This window comes from Furipterus horrens, unplaced genomic scaffold (genome assembly GCF_987537825.1).
Source record: "Furipterus horrens unplaced genomic scaffold, mFurHor1.1.pri manual_scaffold_4, whole genome shotgun sequence".
Taxonomy (NCBI): domain Eukaryota; kingdom Metazoa; phylum Chordata; class Mammalia; order Chiroptera; family Furipteridae; genus Furipterus; species Furipterus horrens.
In genome coordinates this window covers 26,168,321-26,189,301 of record NW_028327174.1, presented here as the reverse complement: position 1 = coordinate 26,189,301, position 20,981 = coordinate 26,168,321, and the positions used below count along the sequence as shown (strand labels likewise).

Here is a 20,981-nt window from a genome sequence, read left to right as displayed (position 1 = left end):
ACAATACCTGCCTTTGAACCCTGCCCCTCACCATTACTAGCTGCCTGCTCTTAGTTGGTTGACCAAACCTCTCTATGCCACAATTTCCTAATCTGCAACATTGGGAAAATAATAACACCTTCCTCCCAAGGTTACTGTCAACGTCATATAAACCCAATAGAGCACTTAGGACACTCACTGGCTCATATCTAGCCCTCAACAAGTATAAGTTATTATCTCTCTCCTACCAAATTCTGCTTCTTCATTACATTTCATCCTTAAAACCATTGCATAAACAACACATACAATTTCTTTTGTTTACAGTATACACACACTTAACATTATTAAGTCATAATACCTAATAAATTGCAAAATGTATTTCACAACATATCAAAGTCTTTAGATAAAGAAAAACATCTAATAATCTGTGCTTTCAAATGATGCGTCTATGCAATGATCTTGAAGCAGCTGGGTTCAGTTCTTGGTAGTGGAACCAACTCAACCGTGGGGGTGGAGAGAGTGCAGTCCCTAACAGTGTACACAGCACTTTTAAATGCCTGAGCTCCATTAATTCTCCCAACAACACTGGGAGGTGACTTTGCAACCCAACATTGCAGATGTAGAAACTGAGGCCTGCAGGGGTTAGGAAATGTGCAGGAGAGACATTAGTCACACTAGTAGAACAGAGTTGGATTGGTACCCAGATCTTCTGAGCCAATGTCTTCAGATTCACTGCTTGATTACACTAAGTAATAGGCCCATAGTAATAGGTGATTAGATCTAACTTCAAGAACAGTTTTGTTAATCATTCAGCAGCTATTAAGCAACCCCTAGGTGTGGCAAACAAGAAAAAGGCTAAATATGTGTTTGCCTTTTAAGAGAGTTAATTCGTAAACGAGACCTGGCCGTGAGCAGGAAAACTACTCAGGAACTCTTACAAAGCAGCAATCTCTTATGAATTGTGAGCTGCATGCCATTTCACACTTTAAGGTCTCTGGATGCTTTCCAATCAATCGAATGTTATAGTTTACTTGGTAGCATTTGTTTTCTTTCTTGGCGGCACATGAAAGAACAGTGCCTCTTATAATCAATGGCATTTTAGAGTCAAGAAAATATAAAATATTAAATAGCCATTTATGTTATAGCTATCAAAAAATAAACCTTTATTTGTCAAAAAGTAAACCTTTTTTATACGTAGTTAATAAAGTTAATATCTGTTACCACAAAACTGTAGGTCATCAGTATTACCATTATTGATTCCGACTGCCTGGCTCAGGTTCAATGTTCCTCGTTTCAAAAATGCAGGCTCAGCAGGAGGTCCCTCAGCGTTGGGTCAGAGCTGCCTAAACAAAGAATAAACAAAATAGCACAATTTCAGGCAGAAGGACCACCCAGTGTTCCTGGAGGCACAATGAAAGTTGTACTTTCAGAGAAGTCAGATTTCAAGGGGTAAATTTGAGGGGGGAGATGTCCTGATGGAGATGCCAGTGTGGCACAGGGTCAGGAACACACAGAAGGTGTATGTAGATCTGTATAAGCTCGGGGTGATAGATGCGATAGAAGTGTAATGAACATTGACACCACAGTCACGGATTCAAATCCTGGACAAGCCACATACTGGTTTTTTACCTTGGGAAAGTCACTTAATTATTTTGAGCCTCGAATTCCTCCTCAGTAAAATATTTATGTTGTGTAAGGAATAGAGATAATATTTGCAAAACACTTGGCAGGGGGACCAGGCACACAATAAACGGTAATAAAATTGTTTAGAAGGTTTTGAATAGAAGGAGTGAATGAGCAAAGCCCTACTTTGGAATATTAATGTGGAATCTGTGATTCAAACAGATGGGAGGAGAGAAACCGGTAGGTACAGAAGAAAGCTAGTTAAGACGCTTCTTCATTGTCCAGAAGAGAGGTGGGGATGCGGCGTGGCAAACGAGGGGTATCTGTCGGTGGAGATTCGGCAGTCAGATGTTTCTAGAGGTGGGGAGCTACCAAGACTGTGAACCTGGACGGTGCAGTATCTGCAGGGACAGAGCCTTCGCGGGGGGGCGGGTAGCGGGGGGAGGCCTGGGCAAACACGAGGAATCGGGGGCTCCAAGTTTGGCCTTGGGGATGGACAGAATTGTGCGAGGAGGAAGGAGGTTCTCCACTGCCGCTGCCTAAATCCTCTCCAGTTTGCAGGCACCTCGCGAACGAGGCAGACTTAGTATAGAAAGAGGGGCGGAGAGTGATCGGCCTGAGATCCAGACTCAGCTCCTTTCCCAGGACCCCAGGGGACAGCCCCGCAGAGGTGGAGCGCAGCTCTTCCCGCCTCTTCCCAGGCCTAGTGTGCTCCACCCCGGGTCCTCCCCACCCAGCGCAGTTCTGCGGGGCGGAGCCCAAGGTGCCCCGCCCTCCTTACTCTTCCGCGCCAGCACTGCTTGTTCGCTGGGTGACCCTCAGTCACCCTCGCTTGCCCCAGCCACCTCTGCCACCCCGCGTCCGGTGGTGTGTCCGGAGCGTCGCGGCGACACCATGTTGGGCATGATCAGGAACTCGCTGTTCGGCAGCGTAGAGACGTGGCCTTGGCAGGTCCTGAGCAAAGGGGACAAGGTAGGCCCGCAGGGCTGCCTAGGACCTGAAAGGGGCTGCGTCCGAATCGCACCCTGATCGGGGCTGGAGCGGGTCCCGAAGGGCAGGTGGGACAGGAATGTGCCCCGGAGTGCTGCCGTGGGCACGGCCTTCCATTGCCCAGCACTTGGACTGGGAAGGAGGGAAGGAAGAGGTCCAATGCAGCGGGGAAAAGGGCTCTGCTGGGAGGAGGGGACACAAACGGGCCAGGTTGATTGGCGGGGAGAATCCCAGTTCGGCGAGATGGACAGCGCCTGTTGAATGCCTTCGTTCATTTAAACATTCTGAACATTTGTTTCCTGAGAAACCCTCGGTTGCAGAAAGGACTGAAAAAGTGCTGTCCTTAAGAAACTCCCAACTGCTGCTGAACTGAGTATAAAAGAACAAGAGAGAGGTAAATGTGCAAGGCAGGAGCACAGGGTAAGAAGCGATTCATTCTGCCAGGGGGTGAGGATGAGCTTTTGCAGAGGAGGTGTCTTCAGCTGGGCGGTGTGGATGTGCAGGAGTGCACAGAAAAGAGAGAGCATGTGCAAAGTCCCAGTAAATGGCTGCTGGCCAACGGAACTCCCAGCACTGGGTGTCCGGAACACAGGATGAGTGAGTAGGGCAATAATTGCTGTCTTCCCCTGAGATTGACATCACTGCTAACACAGGCCAATTGGACTGCCCTCTCAAAACAAGGAGTCTGCTACTAGATTATAATCTCCTTGCCGACAGGTACTTTGTGCACTTAGTGGCTCTATACTCAGCTTCCGACTCAGTGCCTCACATGTTAAAGGACTGTGTTGTTTGGGGGCCACGTTCTGGTACCTAGTACAGTGATCGTCACACAAAAGCCCTCAGCTGGATTCTGCATTCTTCAAGCACTAGAGGCCTGTCACTTCACCTGTCAGCATTTCAATTCCCTCAGCTACCGGATAAGCCCCTTTATACCTGATCAAGGGTGACATTCAAATGCCTACAAGCAGCCAGGCAGCTAATGGAAGTGAATGAAGTTGGCTGTTTTAGACTATAAGGCAAGGTGGGGACTGCAGCAAATCAAGGAAAGTACTCAGGTCTTCATCCACAGGGCAGTCCAGGCCGCTGTTGCTATGCAGTGATATCAACTAGAGTTGCCTTTTTTTTTTTTAAGGAAACCAACAATTCAGTTTCTTCATGTGGAATCTCAATTTAAAATGAACTCATTCAACAAATAACTATTTGTTGAGTGCCAGCTGCATGCCAGGCACTCTTATAGGCAATAGGGATAAAACAAAACTGACATAATTCCTATCCTCCTGGGCACATGAGTGGCAAATGCTGTGCCCCGTGTAACTCGGGTTTGGGCTCACCAGATGTTCAAGACTGATTCCAGGCACCTACAGGGGAGGCCCAGGCTGCTGCAGACCTTATCATGTGCCTTCTGCATTGCTTGGAGAGGGAGAAGGACACATAGTCACTTGGTTGGCTTGGGTGGGTCTTGTGGGTGATCAGAGCAGCACTGACATTAATAACTGACATCTTTTTTTAAGTATATTTTATTGATTATATTGTTACAATAGTTCCAATTTTTCCCCTTTTCTCCCCTCTGCCCAATACCCCCCTTCCCCAGCAATCCTCCTTCCCCAGTCCATGCCCATGGGTGATGCATATGAGTTCTTTGGCTTCACGCTTCCCTATATTATTCTTCCTTTTTTTAAAATAATTAATTAATTAATTTTTTATAACAATAAAACATAACAATCCTCCTCTCTCAGACTTAAGACCCTTTATAATATTACAAAGGACAATGGGCGAAGGTTTCAAGCTTCTCTGGCTGCTTCAAGCTGGGCATGATCGTTGTCCTACCTACCTTCGGGTCCAGAAATTCCTAATAAAAGTTGGGGTGTGGAGGTGAGGGTGACCTTCCCACATGGGGAAGGATCGTGTAGACTCCAGGTCAGTTGGCTGTCCCTGGACAACAGTGTTCTTGGTTTAACAGGTTGGCATCCTTGTTGTAGTTGGTCACAGTGTAATATAGCGGCCTTTTCTGTCTCTCTGTGGTTATGACTTCTCTCCAGCTAGTGTTCATTTGGTTATTTCAGATGATTTCTCCACAATTAAGTTGTAAATCCAGACTGGTCCTGGGAGGAGGTTAGTGTAGCTTCCACTTACTCCTCTGCCATCTTGGATCCAATAATTGACGTCTTTATGGGACTTGTGTCCAGCCTGTGCATACTGGTTGGGACTTGACTGCCTGGGTTTGAATCCTGGCTCCACTGCTTGCCCAACTTAGGCATATTACTTACTTAACCTCTTGTGCTCCTTCCTGTTCATCTGAAAATAAAGATAAAAACACTAACTAACTTCTTCACAAGATTGCTGGAGGGATTGAATGAATTAATCCATGTAAAATATTTAAAATAATACCTGACACAGAATGTCCTTAGTTCAGCTGATGATGATGATCATTGTTATTATTAATATTTTCTTATAATGAGAAAGTTGGCTTTCAAAAACAGCATGTATACCCACCCAAGTGGAAAGGGAGGAAAAAAAAACTGACCTTGCAGAGCACCTTGCAAATACCATACCAAGCCACATTCTTGTAAGAGCTCTGTGTGGGACTTGAACTTGACCAGGGTCCCCCCTGAATGTTGAAAACTGGTATTTGTGACCACAGGCTAAAGTCCTCAACTAGTAACCGATTGGGAGCATGAACTAGCTGAATATGGGCAGAGAAGGACTATTATGTTCTATGGAAGAAGGAACCACATTCAAAGAAATCAGACTTGAAAAATCAAATGTGTTCACTGTATTAACTTTATTTTCTGCAGAAATAGAGAGAAATCTACTTAAATTCAGCTCCTTAGAATAGTTTTATAATATCCATTTCTCAAACCTAAATTTTCTCAGAGATCCTGAGGTTGTAGTGAGAGGTTTTGGACACCGATGCTGTGAAAACAGGCGGTAGCTGCCACAGAAACACCGTAAGACATTGTGACCACTTTTCTCCAGGATAAATATAACTAGACGAGGTTCTCATCTCTCCACCCAGCTGTGACTGTTGCATTCCTTGTCATTAGAGTAAAAACCAGGTTTCACCCCACGGCCTTTCTCGCAAATAGACCGCCTATTTGATGCAAGATGAAGAGGTACAATGGTAAACAGTACAGGCTATCCCTGACCCCATGGGGCTTATGGTTGCGAATGGAGGTTAAAAACATTATCATTTAGTTATAATTACAATAAGTTATTGTATTGTGAGAGTACAGGGACCTATAAAAATATCACTGGGAGCTTGTTTTTCATTAGGATGCTCTGCGGAAGTGAGTTTTAGGTTGGGATCTGCTGGGTGAGTAGGGGGTGCATCAGGCAGACAGGAGAGGAATACTCCGGGCAGAGGAAGCAGCAGGTTCAGAGGCCCTGAGGCAGGAATGACCATGGCATTTAAGGAAACAGCAGAAGGCCAGGGAGGGGGTACTCTGGGTGTATCTGGCAAGGTAAGGTAGAAGCTAGGTGATCCCTAGACCATCTGGGATGGGTTAAAAACTTGGTCAGTGAAGGCTTTTTGGCAGGGGATTAACATGATTAGATTTATATAGAATGTTCTGTAAATGTCTCTGGGCAATCTCAACCTCATTCACAGCTTGAGTTACCCTTTATGCCCATGACTCCCAAATTTACATCCCTTTGCCAGTCTCCTGCTGATCTCCTGACCTGTGTGTCCAGCTGCACAATGGACAGTTTGCACATCTATAGCCAGAGGCCAGTGAACTGACAGGTATGTCAGGGCCCTTGGACACTTCAAAGTTACCTGCCTTTGGAGTTCATAGGAAGGAAGGATCACTCAGGAAGAGGAAGTGGAGCTGAGTTAAGCCTTAAAGATGGTAGATTTTTCATGGGGTCTTGACTTTCTGCACCAAATTGTATTGCTTTCTTGGTAGTCTTTCTGGGGAACAGGCTGAGAGCACAGATCACCTATACTGTTCCCCAGAACTCAAGACTCAGACACACTTGCAAAATTTTATATTTAGATTACACACACAAAAAAAAGTTGAACTAATTTGGGGTAGATGAAACTGACTTGCTGTCAGATCACCATCAATGGGCAAATGGTTACAAATCCAACCCCTATGACAACTGGCAAGTTCTTCAGGATCTGGGCCCTGCCAGAACCTCTGCCTCCTCTCTTGTCCTGCCCTGCTTGGCAGTCATTGCTCCAGCCACCATGACCCATTTATATTCGTCACCATCATCAGACTGTTCTTTAACTCCTCTCTTGCACTACTGTGGCACCTACTATCTGGAATTGCCCTCCCTAAACTCTCAGAGCATTTATGACACTGTATAATAATGTATGTTATTCTTCTCACCACCCAGCTAGACTGCCTATATCATATTGAACTCCAGGTCTGTAGGACCTGGTGGAGGTTTTTAATAAATGTTTATTCAATGAATCAATGCACCAGTGACTGAAAGTCTAGTTGGATGATCTATAAGTACCTCAAAGTAAGCATAACCTACCCAACACAGAAATACACACCCCTATGCCCCCCAAACTAACCTAAGTAACTCCCTTCTGTGTTCACACACTGCCTTTACACTCCCTGCCCCATAAACATATCATTATATTATAACCTGTTTCCTGGCCACTTCTGTCAGACCATGTCTGTCCTGAGGTCAGACACCATATCTTTGACCTCTATTATAGCACCTAGCCCGGTGCTACATAGCAGATGCTCCATAGTTGTTGATTGACAGCATTAGATTAAAATTTAAAATTTGAGGACTTATTGGGAATGACAATTAATAAGTAATTTTTCAATTATTTGTCTGATTCCATCATGTTTTCTTAACATAACTTTAAAATTTAACATCCTTTGTCATTTCTGTATTGATACAAATTACACTGCTTTTTATTTATTTTATTTACATTTAAATATGCTCCCTTAGCAATTAGAATGAGTCAAAATGTTCTTCACTAGGAGTAGTTTGGAAATTTATTTCATTTGTTTATTGCTTCCCCTTGGAACAACTTCCAATTGCACAGGACTGCATTGCAGAATGCGGTCCTATTTAAACCTTTCCTTTAAAGCTCCTTTCATCCATAGATGAAATACTGTCATGGTGGGCTGCTTCAGTGACCTCCCTTTCATGCTGAGAATCATTACTTTCTGTGTCGTAAACTGTAGCGTTTGAAACTGAAAAGATTAAATAAAATTTGGGGGCTTAAATTCTGGTTCCAGTTTCACCACTTAGTAGCTTTGTGGTCTTAGGCAACTCAGTCTCTCTGGTTCCTCATTCCCTCTTTGGTAAAATTAGTTTTCATGCTGAAATTCTGTGATTCACAGAGTGGCATTTCTGGAATTTAAAACGTCGTAAGTGGCAAGGCTCAGTGGGACTTCAAGTGAAGGGTGAGTCTGGTCTCTGCTGTAACAGACAAAACCAGAAAGAGCAAAACACCTCAATTTCCTATTGAAGGCTCCAGAAATGTCGGACTCATCAAAGGGAGGGCCTCAGAGCAATCCACAGGATTAGTAGGCAGGATGCCCCAAAGTCAAGGCCACTTTGTGGCCTCTTGACTCTTGGTCTGGTACAATTTCCCCTATCCCATGTTTTCCTTCTCTTAGTGGAAATAATAAAATTCACTCAAGTGGAGTAGAATAGAAGTAAACAGAATAGGGGGAAAAGGCAAGTACATCAGAATGCGTCCTATCCATAAGGGTAAAGTATTATTTTGTGAAACTTTGTTTCAATCACATGCATGTTCATGACAGGGCATGATGTAAACATGTATTTCTCATTTTGGATTGTAATATTTAAAAAGTCTGAAAACACCTCCTTACACGATGTTCAGAAGTACAAAATTATATTATTGAGATATCAAATGGCACAGAGGAGGGGATGAAGGAGAGTTGTACAGGTCTAAATGGGAAAGAACAATGACCTTCAGACAGAGACTCAACACAATTGTGATGAGGAGACAGGATCACTGCTGGGCAGGTCGGACTGTGGGCAGTGGCAGTGGAGCTGAGCATTCAGGGCAGTGGTCTACACGATTCAGTGAGAGCAGCTGGGGAGAGGAATTGCATCGGGGTGCAGAGCGTGAACAGGAGTACCCAGATTCTTCTAGAGCGCCAGCCCTGCTACTGGAATGAGGCTAACGTAGGGACCTTAGAGTTTTGTGGGATTGTTGTTAGATTTCTTTGTTTCCTCCTTTCCAATTTTTTCTTCTCTTTTTCTGGATCTTCTGTTACTCAGATATTGGATATCCTGGCTTGAGCCTATGATTTTCTTTTCTATTTTCTACTTTGCCTTGTTTATTCGACTCTCTGGAAGACTTCTTTCAACTTAATAGTCTAACTTTTCTTTCTTTCTCTCTTTCTTTAGATTTTATTTTTACTTCTAGAGAGAGGAGAAGGGAGAGAGAAAGAGAGGGGGAGAAACAGCAATGTGCGAGAGATAAATGGATTGGTTGACTCTCGCACACCCCCGACCAGGGACCTGGCCAGCAACCCAGGCACGTGCCCTGACTGAATCGAACCAATGACACCAGCCAGGGCTGGTCTGACCTTTCTACTGAATTTTTTTTATTTCTTTGTATTTTTAATTTCCAAGAGCTCTTTGATCTCTGAACATTCTATTTGTCTAGCATTCTGGGAGTGTTCTGGGTGGTTTTGGTGGCAATACCTTCTCTTAACTCTCTGAGAATTTTGACTGCCTGAGGTTTTTCTATGCTGTTTCCTCATTAGTAAAATATCCCAGAACCTGTTTCTCAGGGCTGTTTCTTCCACCTTGTGGCCATACCCAGGCTCATTATGGGATGTTCCTTAGCAGTTCGCGCCTCCTGTAGCTGGATTATTACTGCTTCTAGAGCCATCACAGGTGGCTACTGTATGTCTCTTAAGCACTGTGTATTCTCTGTCTCTAGGGAGAAGTGTCCTATGAGGAAAGGGCCTGTGAAGGCGGGAGGTTTGCCACAGTGGAGGTGACAGATAAGCCTGTGGATGAGGCTCTTCGGGAAGCAATGCCCAAAATCATGAAGTATGTGGGAGGCACCAATGACAAGGGTGAGTGTCCCTGAACGATGTGGCTCTGGTCTCAGGGGAGCCTCGCATGTCTTCCTTCTTCAGTGGAAAACACAAGGGAGGGGCCACAAGGCACCTGTCACTGCGTGTTTCAGTGACACATGAACTTCCTATGCTGCATGAGCAAGGAAACTTCAGGAGACCACACTGACTTCAGCCCAAACCACTCCTTACTTTGTAACATCCCTGTTCAATATCACTGAGTTTCTGCTTTCCTCTCAGGGATGGTTTTATTGATGGTATTGGTGGTGGTGGTGGTTTTGTTTTATTTTGTTTTGTTTAACCCATAGTGCTTATGTCTTTGGATCAGTAGAGTGGGTGAGGTGTGCCCATGATAAGCCAAGCCACAAAGAGAGGGCCAGCCTCTGACCCCAGGCCCAGGCTGGAAATCTCCGTAGTCAGCCCCCTGGTAGCTCAGACTCTGCAGGGTACTGAAGAGCAGCGAATAATAAGTATCCCTCAGGTCAGAACCCTGGCCAGGTGGCTCAGTTGGTTGGCATGTCATTCCAATGCACCATGCTGAAGGTTTGATCCCTGGTCAGGGCACATACAGGAATCAACCAATGATGCATAAATAAGTGGAACAACAAATCAATGTTTTTTCTCTCTCTCTCTCACTCCCTCCCCTCCTTCCTCTCTCTCTCTAAAATAAATTTTAAAAAGAAAAAAAAAGTAATCATGATGAGCATTTAAAAAAAATAAACTTAGCAATCAGTGCTGGCTGCCACCCTATTTTAAAGTGATAGGCCTGAAGTTCCATGTACCTGTTAGCATTTAAATGATATGAATTTAACACTTAAGTTCTCTAATTTGGACTATACTTTGGAATCACTGCAAACCCAAAATAGATCAGAAAGCAAGGTGAAAAAAGAGATGTTTAATTTTTATAATACTTCTCTAGCTGACAATTTAGAAGGTTAGAAACTGGTATTGACCTCAATAGCATTTCCTAGGACCACAGTAATCAGGCTTTGGACAATAAATTGAGCTATGGGAGGTTAAGAAGAAAAAGGTTTCTTCTATCATAACATTTTTTTGTAAGAAAATGTGTATAAAATTATAAAACTCCTTAAAGAAAGTCTTTAAAATAACAAAACAGCACCCCTTATCCATCTTTTCCAATATAAATGTTGTCTTTGGAATGTATTTCTTTAGGGCTCTTTAACAGTCTTTTTAAATATAATCATAGTATTTGTGTAATTGTATATCCTGTTTCTGTTACTTATTTCATCACTCTTTTCCACTGTTGCAAAATAGTCTTCTTCAGCATAATTATTACTAGCTATATCATATTGCATCATGCACCTATAATTTACTTAGATATATTCCTATTTTGAGCCTATTTATATGGATCCCAGTTTCTCATAATTATAAATTCTACTGCAATGAATATCCTATTACCTATAGCCTTTTCTGTATTTTGGGTAGTTCCTTAAAATTGATATTTAGACAGGAAGTAATTAGATGCTGATATATTTACAGCCTTGATATATATTACAAAATAATTTTTTTCCAAAAGTGGAGACACTATGCTCCTGCTTCCAATATATGCAAATTGGAAGGTCTTTTATGCTTGTTGGGCTACATATTTTTAATGCCTCAAGTGTTTACTATTAACTTCATGAACAGGCCTGAGCGAGTTCTGTCTCATTCCCACCTCACTCCTTGGCTTTTTCTCCTTTCAGGAGTTGGGATGGGGATGACAGTTCCTATTTCTTTTGCCGTGTTCCCCAGTGAAGATGGCTCCCTACAGAAGAAAATCAAAGTCTGGTTCCGGATTCCAAACCAGTTCCAGGACAACCCACCGGTTCCCAGTGATGAGAGCGTTAAGATCGAGGACAGAGAAAGCATCACTGTCTACTCCAGGTAAGGAGACATGTCCATCGTGCTTTGATAAATGATCACCATGGTGAGCTTAGTTTGCATCCATCATGGGACACAGTCACGAATTGTTCTCCTTGAGATGAGAGCCCTCTTAGTAAACTTTTGAATATGCAACACAGTATTGTTGATGGTAGTCACCTTACTGTACATTACATCCCTGGAACTAACTTCTCTTATAGCTGGAATTTTGTACCTTTTGACCATCTTTACCCACTTCTCTCACCCCCACCTCTGGCAACTAGAGACATGTTCTGTGTGTCTAGGAGTTCATTTTTGTTAAGTCCACATGTAAGGGCGATCATACAGTATTTGCCTTTCTCTGACTTATTTCATTTAGCGCAATGCCCTCAAGGTCCACCCACATTGTCACAAATGGCAGGATTTTATATATCACATCTTCTTTATTCATTTATCTGTAGAGGACTTTTAAGCTGTTTCCAGATCTTGGCTATTATAAATAATGCTGCATTGAACATGGGGATTCAGATATTTCTTAAGATAGTAATATTACTTCCTTGACATATATACTAGAAGTGAAATTGCTGGATCCTGTGAAAGTTCTACTTTTAATTTTTTGAGGACACTCCATACCGTTTTTCATAGGTGCTGCACCAATTTATATGCCCACCAACAGTGCACAAGACCTCCCTTTTCTTCATATCCTCGACAACACTTGTTATTTCCTGTGGTTTTGATAATAGCAGTTATGGTGATTTCCTTGCTTTCTGGTATGTTTCAAGCACACCTTGACATTTCTTGTTCTACAGCTGGAATTAGTCGTTCCTCTAGAGGGAAAGAGCATTTATTTAAAAGGTACTATTAAAGCCAGATTTGTGGAAGTTTTCTTTTCGTTCTCTGAAACTAAACAGATGCAGCTAACAAACATGGTGTGCAGCCTGGTTCAGTGAATTTTCTTCTGAACCTAACCTCCAGCCTGCAGTTAGCATACGATCATTCCACCAGTAGCCACTAGGTGGCACTGCACAGTCAAATGTGCATTTAAAAGTATGTTACCTTGCTAGGCAGAGGGAATGAGGTAGTAGGAGGTAAAAGCCCTATTTCAAATTAGTGCATTAGATGACAAAATTAATTCTGAAAGGAAAGCCTAGCATCTGGAATTCACCCTTCCTTTCTCTGACCTTGTGAAGGATGTCCACAAAGGGATTACACATTTACTCACAGTATTAATTCAAGTGCTTTCAAAATGAATAGAAGGCTGTGAAAAAAATAACACTATCAGAATATTTTTCATTTTCACAAGAGGCAACAGAATTATTTTTGCACTTAGATAAGTGGCCCCATTTCACCACATGGCCCTCCCTCTGTTGTCTGTAAAGACCCCTCAGGTTAGAGTTTGGCCTTCTCCACACATTTCAGCACCGGGTTCTCCATAGAGACTAACAACAGCAGAGGCTTGATGGTTTTAATGAAACTCATGGTTTTAATGAAATGTCTGGGTATAAAGGAAAGGGTTAAAAATACGGGTTCATTGTCAGGGAGACCTGTGCTCCAGTCCCAACTCCACCTCTGAGGCTGATGAGGACCTTTAGCATGTTATTGAGCCCCTCTGCGCCTCAGTACCAAGCCCACAGGGTTGCTGTGAGGATAGAATACAATACCTGTACATACCTGCACAATGCTAGATGTGAAGTAAACGCTCACTAACCTGTTCTCTACTTCTTGACTTCATCCCCCTCTGAGAATTAACGTTTTCTTAGAATTAACAACGAAAAGGTCAAGTTACTACAAATGTACTCGAGTTCAGATCTCAACTCTAATCACTGAGTTTTATAACTTTGGGCTTTCTGAGCTTCAGTTTTCTCATCTATAAAATAGAATGTATGGTGCATTACTGTGAGGATCTGGGGTCTTAGTCCTTGCCTTCCCTGCATTTCTCTATTTTTCCTTCTTCCCTAAAGATCTTAGTCCCCTCCCACAGCATCACTTGTCACCCTTTCATCAGTAACTCTCCAACCTGACCCCTGTCCAGCTCCCTTGAATGTCTTATTACTCATCAGACTCATCGTGAAGGCTAAGGCGAGGGCATTTACTCATTCATTCATTCAAAAAATTACATATTCATTTTTCACCTACTCTATACCAGGAACTGTTTTAGGTCCCCAAAACAGCAGGGACCAAGCAAAGTGATTGCTCCTTGAAGTGGGAGAAACATTTAAGTGGAGAAAGCACACACCCAAAAAATGTCTCCACCTAATTCAGTGTGTTGTTTCAGAGACAAGAACTGGCATTTGCAGACTGAAAATATAAGGAAGCATATTTCTACTCAAAAATAAAATCATTCTGTTCTGGCCAGTGTGGCTCAGTTAGTTGGGCATCATTCTGCAAAGCGAAGAACCACTGGTTCAATTCCAAGTCAGGGCACATGCCTGGGTTGCAGGTTTGGTTCCGGCCGGGGCGCATTGGAGAGGCCACTGATCAGTGTTTCTCTATCCATTGATATTTCTCTCCCTCTCTTTCTCCATCCCTTCCCCTCTCTCTAAAATTAAATAAATAAAACCAAAAAACAACAACATTCTGGCTTAAGGTGTCTATTAGTAAAATGGACAGATGATGACGAGGTAATGAAGTCCTTGCCCGGGAGGAATTCAGGTACCGTCTGAACAGACACACAACAGTTATGCTACTTAATGTTTGTGCTAAGTGGGAAGTTTGGTTCCATTCGGTACGTCTGATGTGTAAGTTGCCTCACCTCTCAGATCCCTGCCAATGATAAAGATTCTGCTGTAAAACCTAATCGCCTAAATTAATCACCATTCATTTTCCCCCAAACTGGTCAGTCTTTTACAAACTGGTCCTTGGAAGGGGCTTCAGTCACCATTTCTGGGTAGATGAGCCCAAGTCCATGGGGCTGGTGCTGCCCTTTCTCCCAAGCGCCAGCGTTACTTACATCTCCTGCTCACCGGGAGCTATCGCCGTGTAAACCACCTCCACTATCGCCCAAATCAACATGTCCGAGATGGAACTCAACTTTCCTCCCCAAATCTGAGCCCCTGTGTTCTCTGTCTTACTGAAAGTCTCCTCCAGTCTCATACCCATCCCATCCAACTGTCATGCTGACTCCTTCATGTTCCACATCTAATTATTGGCCAAGCTCTAGTCACCTCCTAGCTGCCTCTTCCCTTCCATCCACACTGCCACAGGTCTTCATCACCCCTTGCCTATACAATTGCCATGGCCTCCTGATGATTTCCAGTTCTTCCACCTCTGCCCTTCTAAGGTGTCCTTTGATCATGGCCAGCCTGAAATCACAGGGCTGATCAATCATCCTACTTCCCCCTGCTGCACAGCTCTGGTCATGAGCCACATCCCACCTCTGACGTAGGCACTTAGGCACACATTAGGGCTGGGACAAAAGCCCAAGGTAGTAATAAAATGCTCCTCCTCCAAACGTTTAACCAGGCAGGGAAGCCTAGTAAAAATGCCTTGATGTGGCATTTGCTACCCTCAACACATAGCCCCACTCCACTGTCCACCTGGTCTCAGAGCACCCCACCCCACCTCCCGTGGCCCCCCCAAACACACATACAACATCCACTTACATATCTCCACTCACCCAGCTCCTCTCAAATGTTCTCCCCAGTTTCTATTTATTGGAAGCTCTAGGAGGATAGAAATTTGTATTGTATGGCTCATTGCTAACATCAATAAATAGTTGTGAAACCAGAAAAGCCAGTGTTCATGCTCCTGTCATCCACCAGACCCAAGGAGCAGAGACAGGGATTGAATCTTTATGGGCGCTTTATTCTGATGGTCAGCGATCTCAGGAGATGGCAGGTTTGTACTTAACAGACTATCTTCAATTCATTATCAACGGAACCTTTTTATAAGAAGAAAAGTGTAGGTAAGGGGTTTGGAATTCAGGGGAAAAATGAATCAGATAAACGCTGCAGCATTCTTTCATCTGTGCCCTGGGTGGTGGTCATCTCACCCTGGAGCACAAGGGCTCAGATACCATCCTGATTGCTTGCCGTCCTCCTGAGGCACAAAGGTGGAACCTCTTCTGGTTCCCTGGAGTCATTGTGGGTCACACCTCCAGTTCCTGAAACAATGGCTTTTTACATACATTGATTACTAAGCTTACTAGCTGTTACCTAAAACTAAAATTTTCCAACATTTGAGTCCCCCATCGGTTGCTTAATGTCATGTTCTCCATAATGCCCTCACTTAATGTTCTAAGTCATATCATTCCCTATTGCCCACCCCCAGATCATTCTGTTTGTGCCTTTTACCTCCATTCTAGTCTTCTGTTCTATTATCATCTTTATGTCTTTCTGTCTTGACCACTACAGTTAGACCCCACAAGGGATGAAAGACATCTTTATCATCTTTGCAGCTCTACAGTGTCTAGCTTATGCTTTGTGCTCAGTGTTGCTCCACTTAAAAAGTTTGTTTGGTTCAACCTGTTACAAGGAAATGCCTTATGGTGTTAAGCCTCTTTCCCGTTGGCATGAGATTGTCAGCTGCTAGTTCTACACTTCCTTGGCCTGGCACAGAGCTACATGCATAGCAGACTTCCCATAAATCTGTGTTGATGGGTTGATTGTTAAAGATTCAAATCAAGTTGGATGGTCAGGCTCAGAGTTATTCCATTTCTCTTTTCTTCCTCACTGCCTGCCTTCCCCGGACACTCCCTGAAAGATAGCAGGTTAGGATTTTTTGCATCCTTGAACCTCCATCATTTCCTCCCCCAACTCCACCTCTTAACTCTTCCAGCCCTTTTTAGTCAGTGCCTTTTGTGTGTCTGGAATCCAGGACACGTGTTATCTCCTTGGTTCCCATGGTAACCAGAAATCTTCATTAGGAATGCAGAGCTCTAATGTGGGGTGAGATAAAATGCAGTTCCCTTAGGAAAGCTTCTTTGAAGATAGAGACTTGGAGACTTGTTAACAGGTTTACAAAAATAATGTACAGACTTCATGTTTATTTCCTTTGAGGAGCTCAAGGCACTTTTACTCACACGAGCTTGCCAATCTGGAGAGCTGTGGGCACTGTGTTGTTACCCTTCGTGTACGGCTTGGAAGCTGAGGCGGAGAGGAAGGAGGCAGCTTGTCCCAGAACACAAGAGAGGCAGCCAGAGTTGGGTTTCCTTTGTTTATCAGGGTTATGTGCCTGGTAGGGTTTGCCGTTCTGGCTTGTTCATGCAGTTCTGTGACTTGGTTAGATTGGCAGGAAGAACACATGTATCTGTTCCATAGCAACCCAGCTTTGCTTATTTCTAGCAGAAGTCTTCCAGGATGGAGCAATAGTGAAATTTTTATGCACCAGCATCCCAGTCCACATGGGGATAAATATAAACAGTTGAGGTTTTTTTTTTCCCAATAATGAACTTAGAAATCCCCGAATGATGACATTCTCTGGCTCAGTCTCTGCCAGTCTCCTTGTACTTTCCAGACAAATCCTTCTCAGGATCCTTTGCCAAGTCTAGGAATCCCAAAGGCAGTTTACTGATTCTGTTTGCTCACCACCTATGCCTGGTCTCCCTCCTTACCGTGATTATAACCAGCACCTACTCATTGGTAAACTCCCATATTTCTCTCATCTCTTATACTCATCTATTTCCCAAATCAATAGCTCTGACTCCAGTTCTTTCCCAGTTCTGAGGAGATTTTCACAGTGCCTACCACACACTTAGGGACACAATAGTTGTTGCATGAACGTATTTCACAGAGGCAACTTAAGTATATCAACATGCCCCAAACCAAATTATTAACCCTTCCAACTCTCCTTCCAAAGTGACTCTTCAGCCTAGAACCCCTAATCTGCCTAGTGGCATCAATCCATCCAGAGGCTTAACTGGAAGTCCTAGAGAACCCCCGACTCCCCTCTTCCCAACCTCCCCTCCACACCCAGGCACCTCTCAAATCTGCCTTCATCCTGACCTTTGTCATCTCCCTCTGGGCTGTTCCTGGCCTCCAGTGACTCCATTTCTCCTGCCCCTCCCCTGACACCAGAGGTAGCTCTCCAAAATACATCTGATCATATCGGTCTCTTACTTTAAAACCCCTTTATAAATATACTTTTGCATCTGAAGTCAGGTTCGAAGTCCCTTCATAATGTGCCTCCAGTCAATCCACTTTTCCTGCCTGAATTCCCACTACTGTCCCCTTAGTATATATTTCGGGTGTTTATTATATGAGTACATGAACATGGAGGCAAACAGACTTCAGCACTATCATCTTTAGGTCTGTCAGCCTAAAGACAGTAACTTCTGTTGTCTATCCCAGAATTGTTCATTTAGCCAAGGAGTCTAATATATGTCAGGCACTGTGTTAGGTGCTCAGGATACACCAGTGGGCAAAAAGTGGCAAAGACCCTTGCCTTCCTGGAGCCTATATTCCACCAGGGAACCCAGATCAAAAGCAATGAACACAGTAAGTAAAGAAAAAGTAGACCAAAGGAAGAAGAGAAGGGAAGGGGAGAGGGTTTATAAGGTTAAACAGGGTTTTGAGATTAGACCTAATTGAGAAGGCGAGATTGCTAACTGAGCCAGTTTTTATTAGTAGGCTCTCTTCCTACATTCATAATACTATTTTAGATGACCATCATATCCCTCACCTCTTGAGTCAGGGAATTGAATGGCTGATCTGAGCGAATTGTAAATATTAATAGCTACAATTTCTTGTGTGCCCACTATGTGACAGGCACTGGGCTGAGCAGTCTGCACAGTTTTTTCTCCTTTAAGCTTTACAACAGCCTTCTTGAGACTGTTGCTCTCATCTCTATTTAACAGATGAGGGGCAGATTAGGGAAATCAAAGCATTTGCCCAAGCCCACGAGCTAGAGAGTGGCAGAAGTAGGAGTGGAGCACACAACTGGCCATTTTTGCCTCCAACTGATGAATGAAGAGAGTTGAGAAACACTCCTTTGGATGTTCCCCAAAACCAGTAGCCTAAAGAGCCAATGTCACCCATTTTCACAGGAGAACAATTTTGTGTCACAGCATGGGAGAGGCTACAGAGAGCTCTCAACACCTGTACCCTCATCCAGCATCTGGTTGTTTTCAGGCAGGTGGTTCTCAACCTGTAGACATTCTTTGAAAATAATTCCAGTGTCTGGCAGACTTTTATGGCCAGAAAAATACTTCCTTCATGTTCATCCTCTGTCTACAAATCCAGTTTCCTCTCATTTGAGCTAGAGCTAGAGCTCAACTTTCTTCATCTGCTTTATAATTTTTCTTCAGTATATTTGAAGAGGCAAACCTCCTCTATTCCAAATTGGTCTCAGCTCTGTACCTGTTCTGTAGCTGTTGTCTAGACATTATAATAACCAATCTCTTGAAGATGAAATCCTGGGTGTTCTCATGACAATAACCCTGTAATCACCGTGCTGAATGCTTGCTGAGCATGACTAACCACGTATAAAAGAGCAAAGCGTGATTCAGAGAACCCCACCAAAAATAATGTACTTGGCTCAATCTTGACCTGATGCAGATTCAGACTTTTGAGTCATAAAGCTCGTTAGAAATGGGAATGTATTTGACTCTAATAAAGATTTTAGGGCAACACAGATTTAGAGTGGTGTATTTAGGGTAGGCCACAGGATGAATTTTGGAGCGTAGGCAGATGACGTAAAGAGAGAATAATAATCTTGAAAAGAGAGGGTTTATTGCTTTCCCATTCCCACCTTCTGTCATCAGGAGAAAAGCCTGATTTAGAAAAAAGTCTCGTTACTAGAAAAAGAAGCCTTTCATAAATTGATCAGGGGAAGGGATTTATTAGAAGTAATTTCTTTATTTGAGGCATACTTAAAGCTTACCTAGCGGCCCTCCCAAAGCTTCCCCAAGCCCCTGCCTTTGGTAGCTCTGTTTCTTAACAAAGTTGCTACTTCTCTCTGCTGTGATGTGTTCACTCATTGGAAAACTGTTCTACTGGGAGAGGAACTTTACCTGCAGCTACACCATGACTCCTCTTTAACCCTTTATCCTGCCTCCTTGCCCAGCTGGAGACTGAGGCAGAGATGAAGAGCAGCTGGGGCAGTAGGGGGAGCTAGAGAAAGGGTGACGGTCAGCCTCCAGCCCTGGGAAAAATCAAAGCAAAAGGGAAACTCACACTTAGTATGGAACCACTGTGTTTCAGGCTCTGCATCAGAGGTCTTCACAACCATAATTGCACTTAATGTTCACAACAGCCTTGAAGGAAGAAAGAAAACATATCCCAATTTTACAAATGAGGGTCTGCAGCTCAGAGAGGTCTAATCTAGCCATCTAGGAAGTGGCGGATTCACAGTCTTACCACGATAGCATGATTGTCATAATAAGCGTGATAAGTGACGTTTTCTGAATGATCCCCCTGTCTCCGAGACCGTGTCCTTTCTTAACCAGCCCCCTGCTCTTGAACCCTCAGGCAGTTTGGAGGTTATGCCAAGGAAGCTGACTACACAGCCCAAGCTTCCCAGCTGCGCACCGCCCTGGAGGGCACAGCCACCTACCGGAGTGACATCTACTTCTGCACTGGGTATGACCCTCCTATGAAGCCCTATGGACGTCGCAACGAGGTCTGGCTGGTGAAGGCGTGAGCCAGCACTTGGGGATGTGTGCACTGGACGGGCGAGGGGCGCTTCGAACTGCAACATCAGCTCAGCCAACATTCCTTCCAAGCCAGTTACTGCCAATTTTCTGAGATAAGCATGTTCAACATACTGCGGCTCTTTTTTGCATGGTGGGAAATGCAGCTGAGAGAGGCCGCATCCCTCTAATTCTAGAACGTTCTGTGGTAGACCAGGAAACCCCCATCAGCATTTTCCCAGCTATCTGGGTCTCAAAAAACTGATCGTTTAAAATGATTGGATCTGCATTTTTGTAATTGAGGGAAACATTGTCGTTTGTGTGTGTTCTTTTATCTGTGATTCTTATAATAAAAGCTTTCTCTAAAAAGAAACTGAAAATAAAGTTCTTTGCCTTAAACAGCTGAGACAAATCCTAATTATAATTATTTCAAGATTCTACCATCTTTGGATGCCAGAGGGGAGGGTATTGAGGGACCGGGTGAAAAATAAAGGGATTAAGTCCAGCTTGGTAGTTACAAAATAGTCCTGGGGATATAAAGTACAGCATAGGGAATATACTCAATAATATTATCATAACTATATATGGTGCCTGGCGGGTACTGGAAATATTAGAGAGAACATTTTATAAAGTATATGATTGTCTAACCACAATGCTGTATACCTGAAACGGATACAAAATATTATTAAAAGTAAACTATAATTGAAAAATAAAAAATATTTTTAAAAGATTCTACCATCTTACAGATAATATGGTTAGGAGTATTACTGATGGTGTTTACTATGTCAGGAATCCTATATTTTAGAGTTTCAAAGTCCTTCAGGCTATAAACCCAAAGACCCCGAGGTAGGAGGACATGTATCACATGCTTGCTGTTTCTAAATCATAGATACTTACCATGGCTGTGTTGTAGTGATCCCACGATCATCAGC

General features: G+C 43.5%; 1 protein-coding gene across 1 annotated transcript; it reads left to right on the top strand.

Annotated features, from left to right (window-relative positions):
* Nucleotides 1-2,362: 2,362 nt before the first annotated feature.
* HEBP1 (heme binding protein 1) lies at nucleotides 2,363-20,450 on the top strand. The gene is made up of 4 exons (XM_090272871.1): nucleotides 2,363-2,574; nucleotides 9,485-9,623; nucleotides 11,327-11,507; nucleotides 19,889-20,450. The coding sequence occupies exons 1-4, from the start codon at nucleotides 2,497-2,499 to the stop codon at nucleotides 20,058-20,060; spliced, it is 570 nt and encodes a 189-aa protein (XP_090128997.1). The 5' UTR covers nucleotides 2,363-2,496; the 3' UTR covers nucleotides 20,061-20,450.
* The last annotated feature ends 531 nt before the right edge of the window (nucleotides 20,451-20,981 follow it).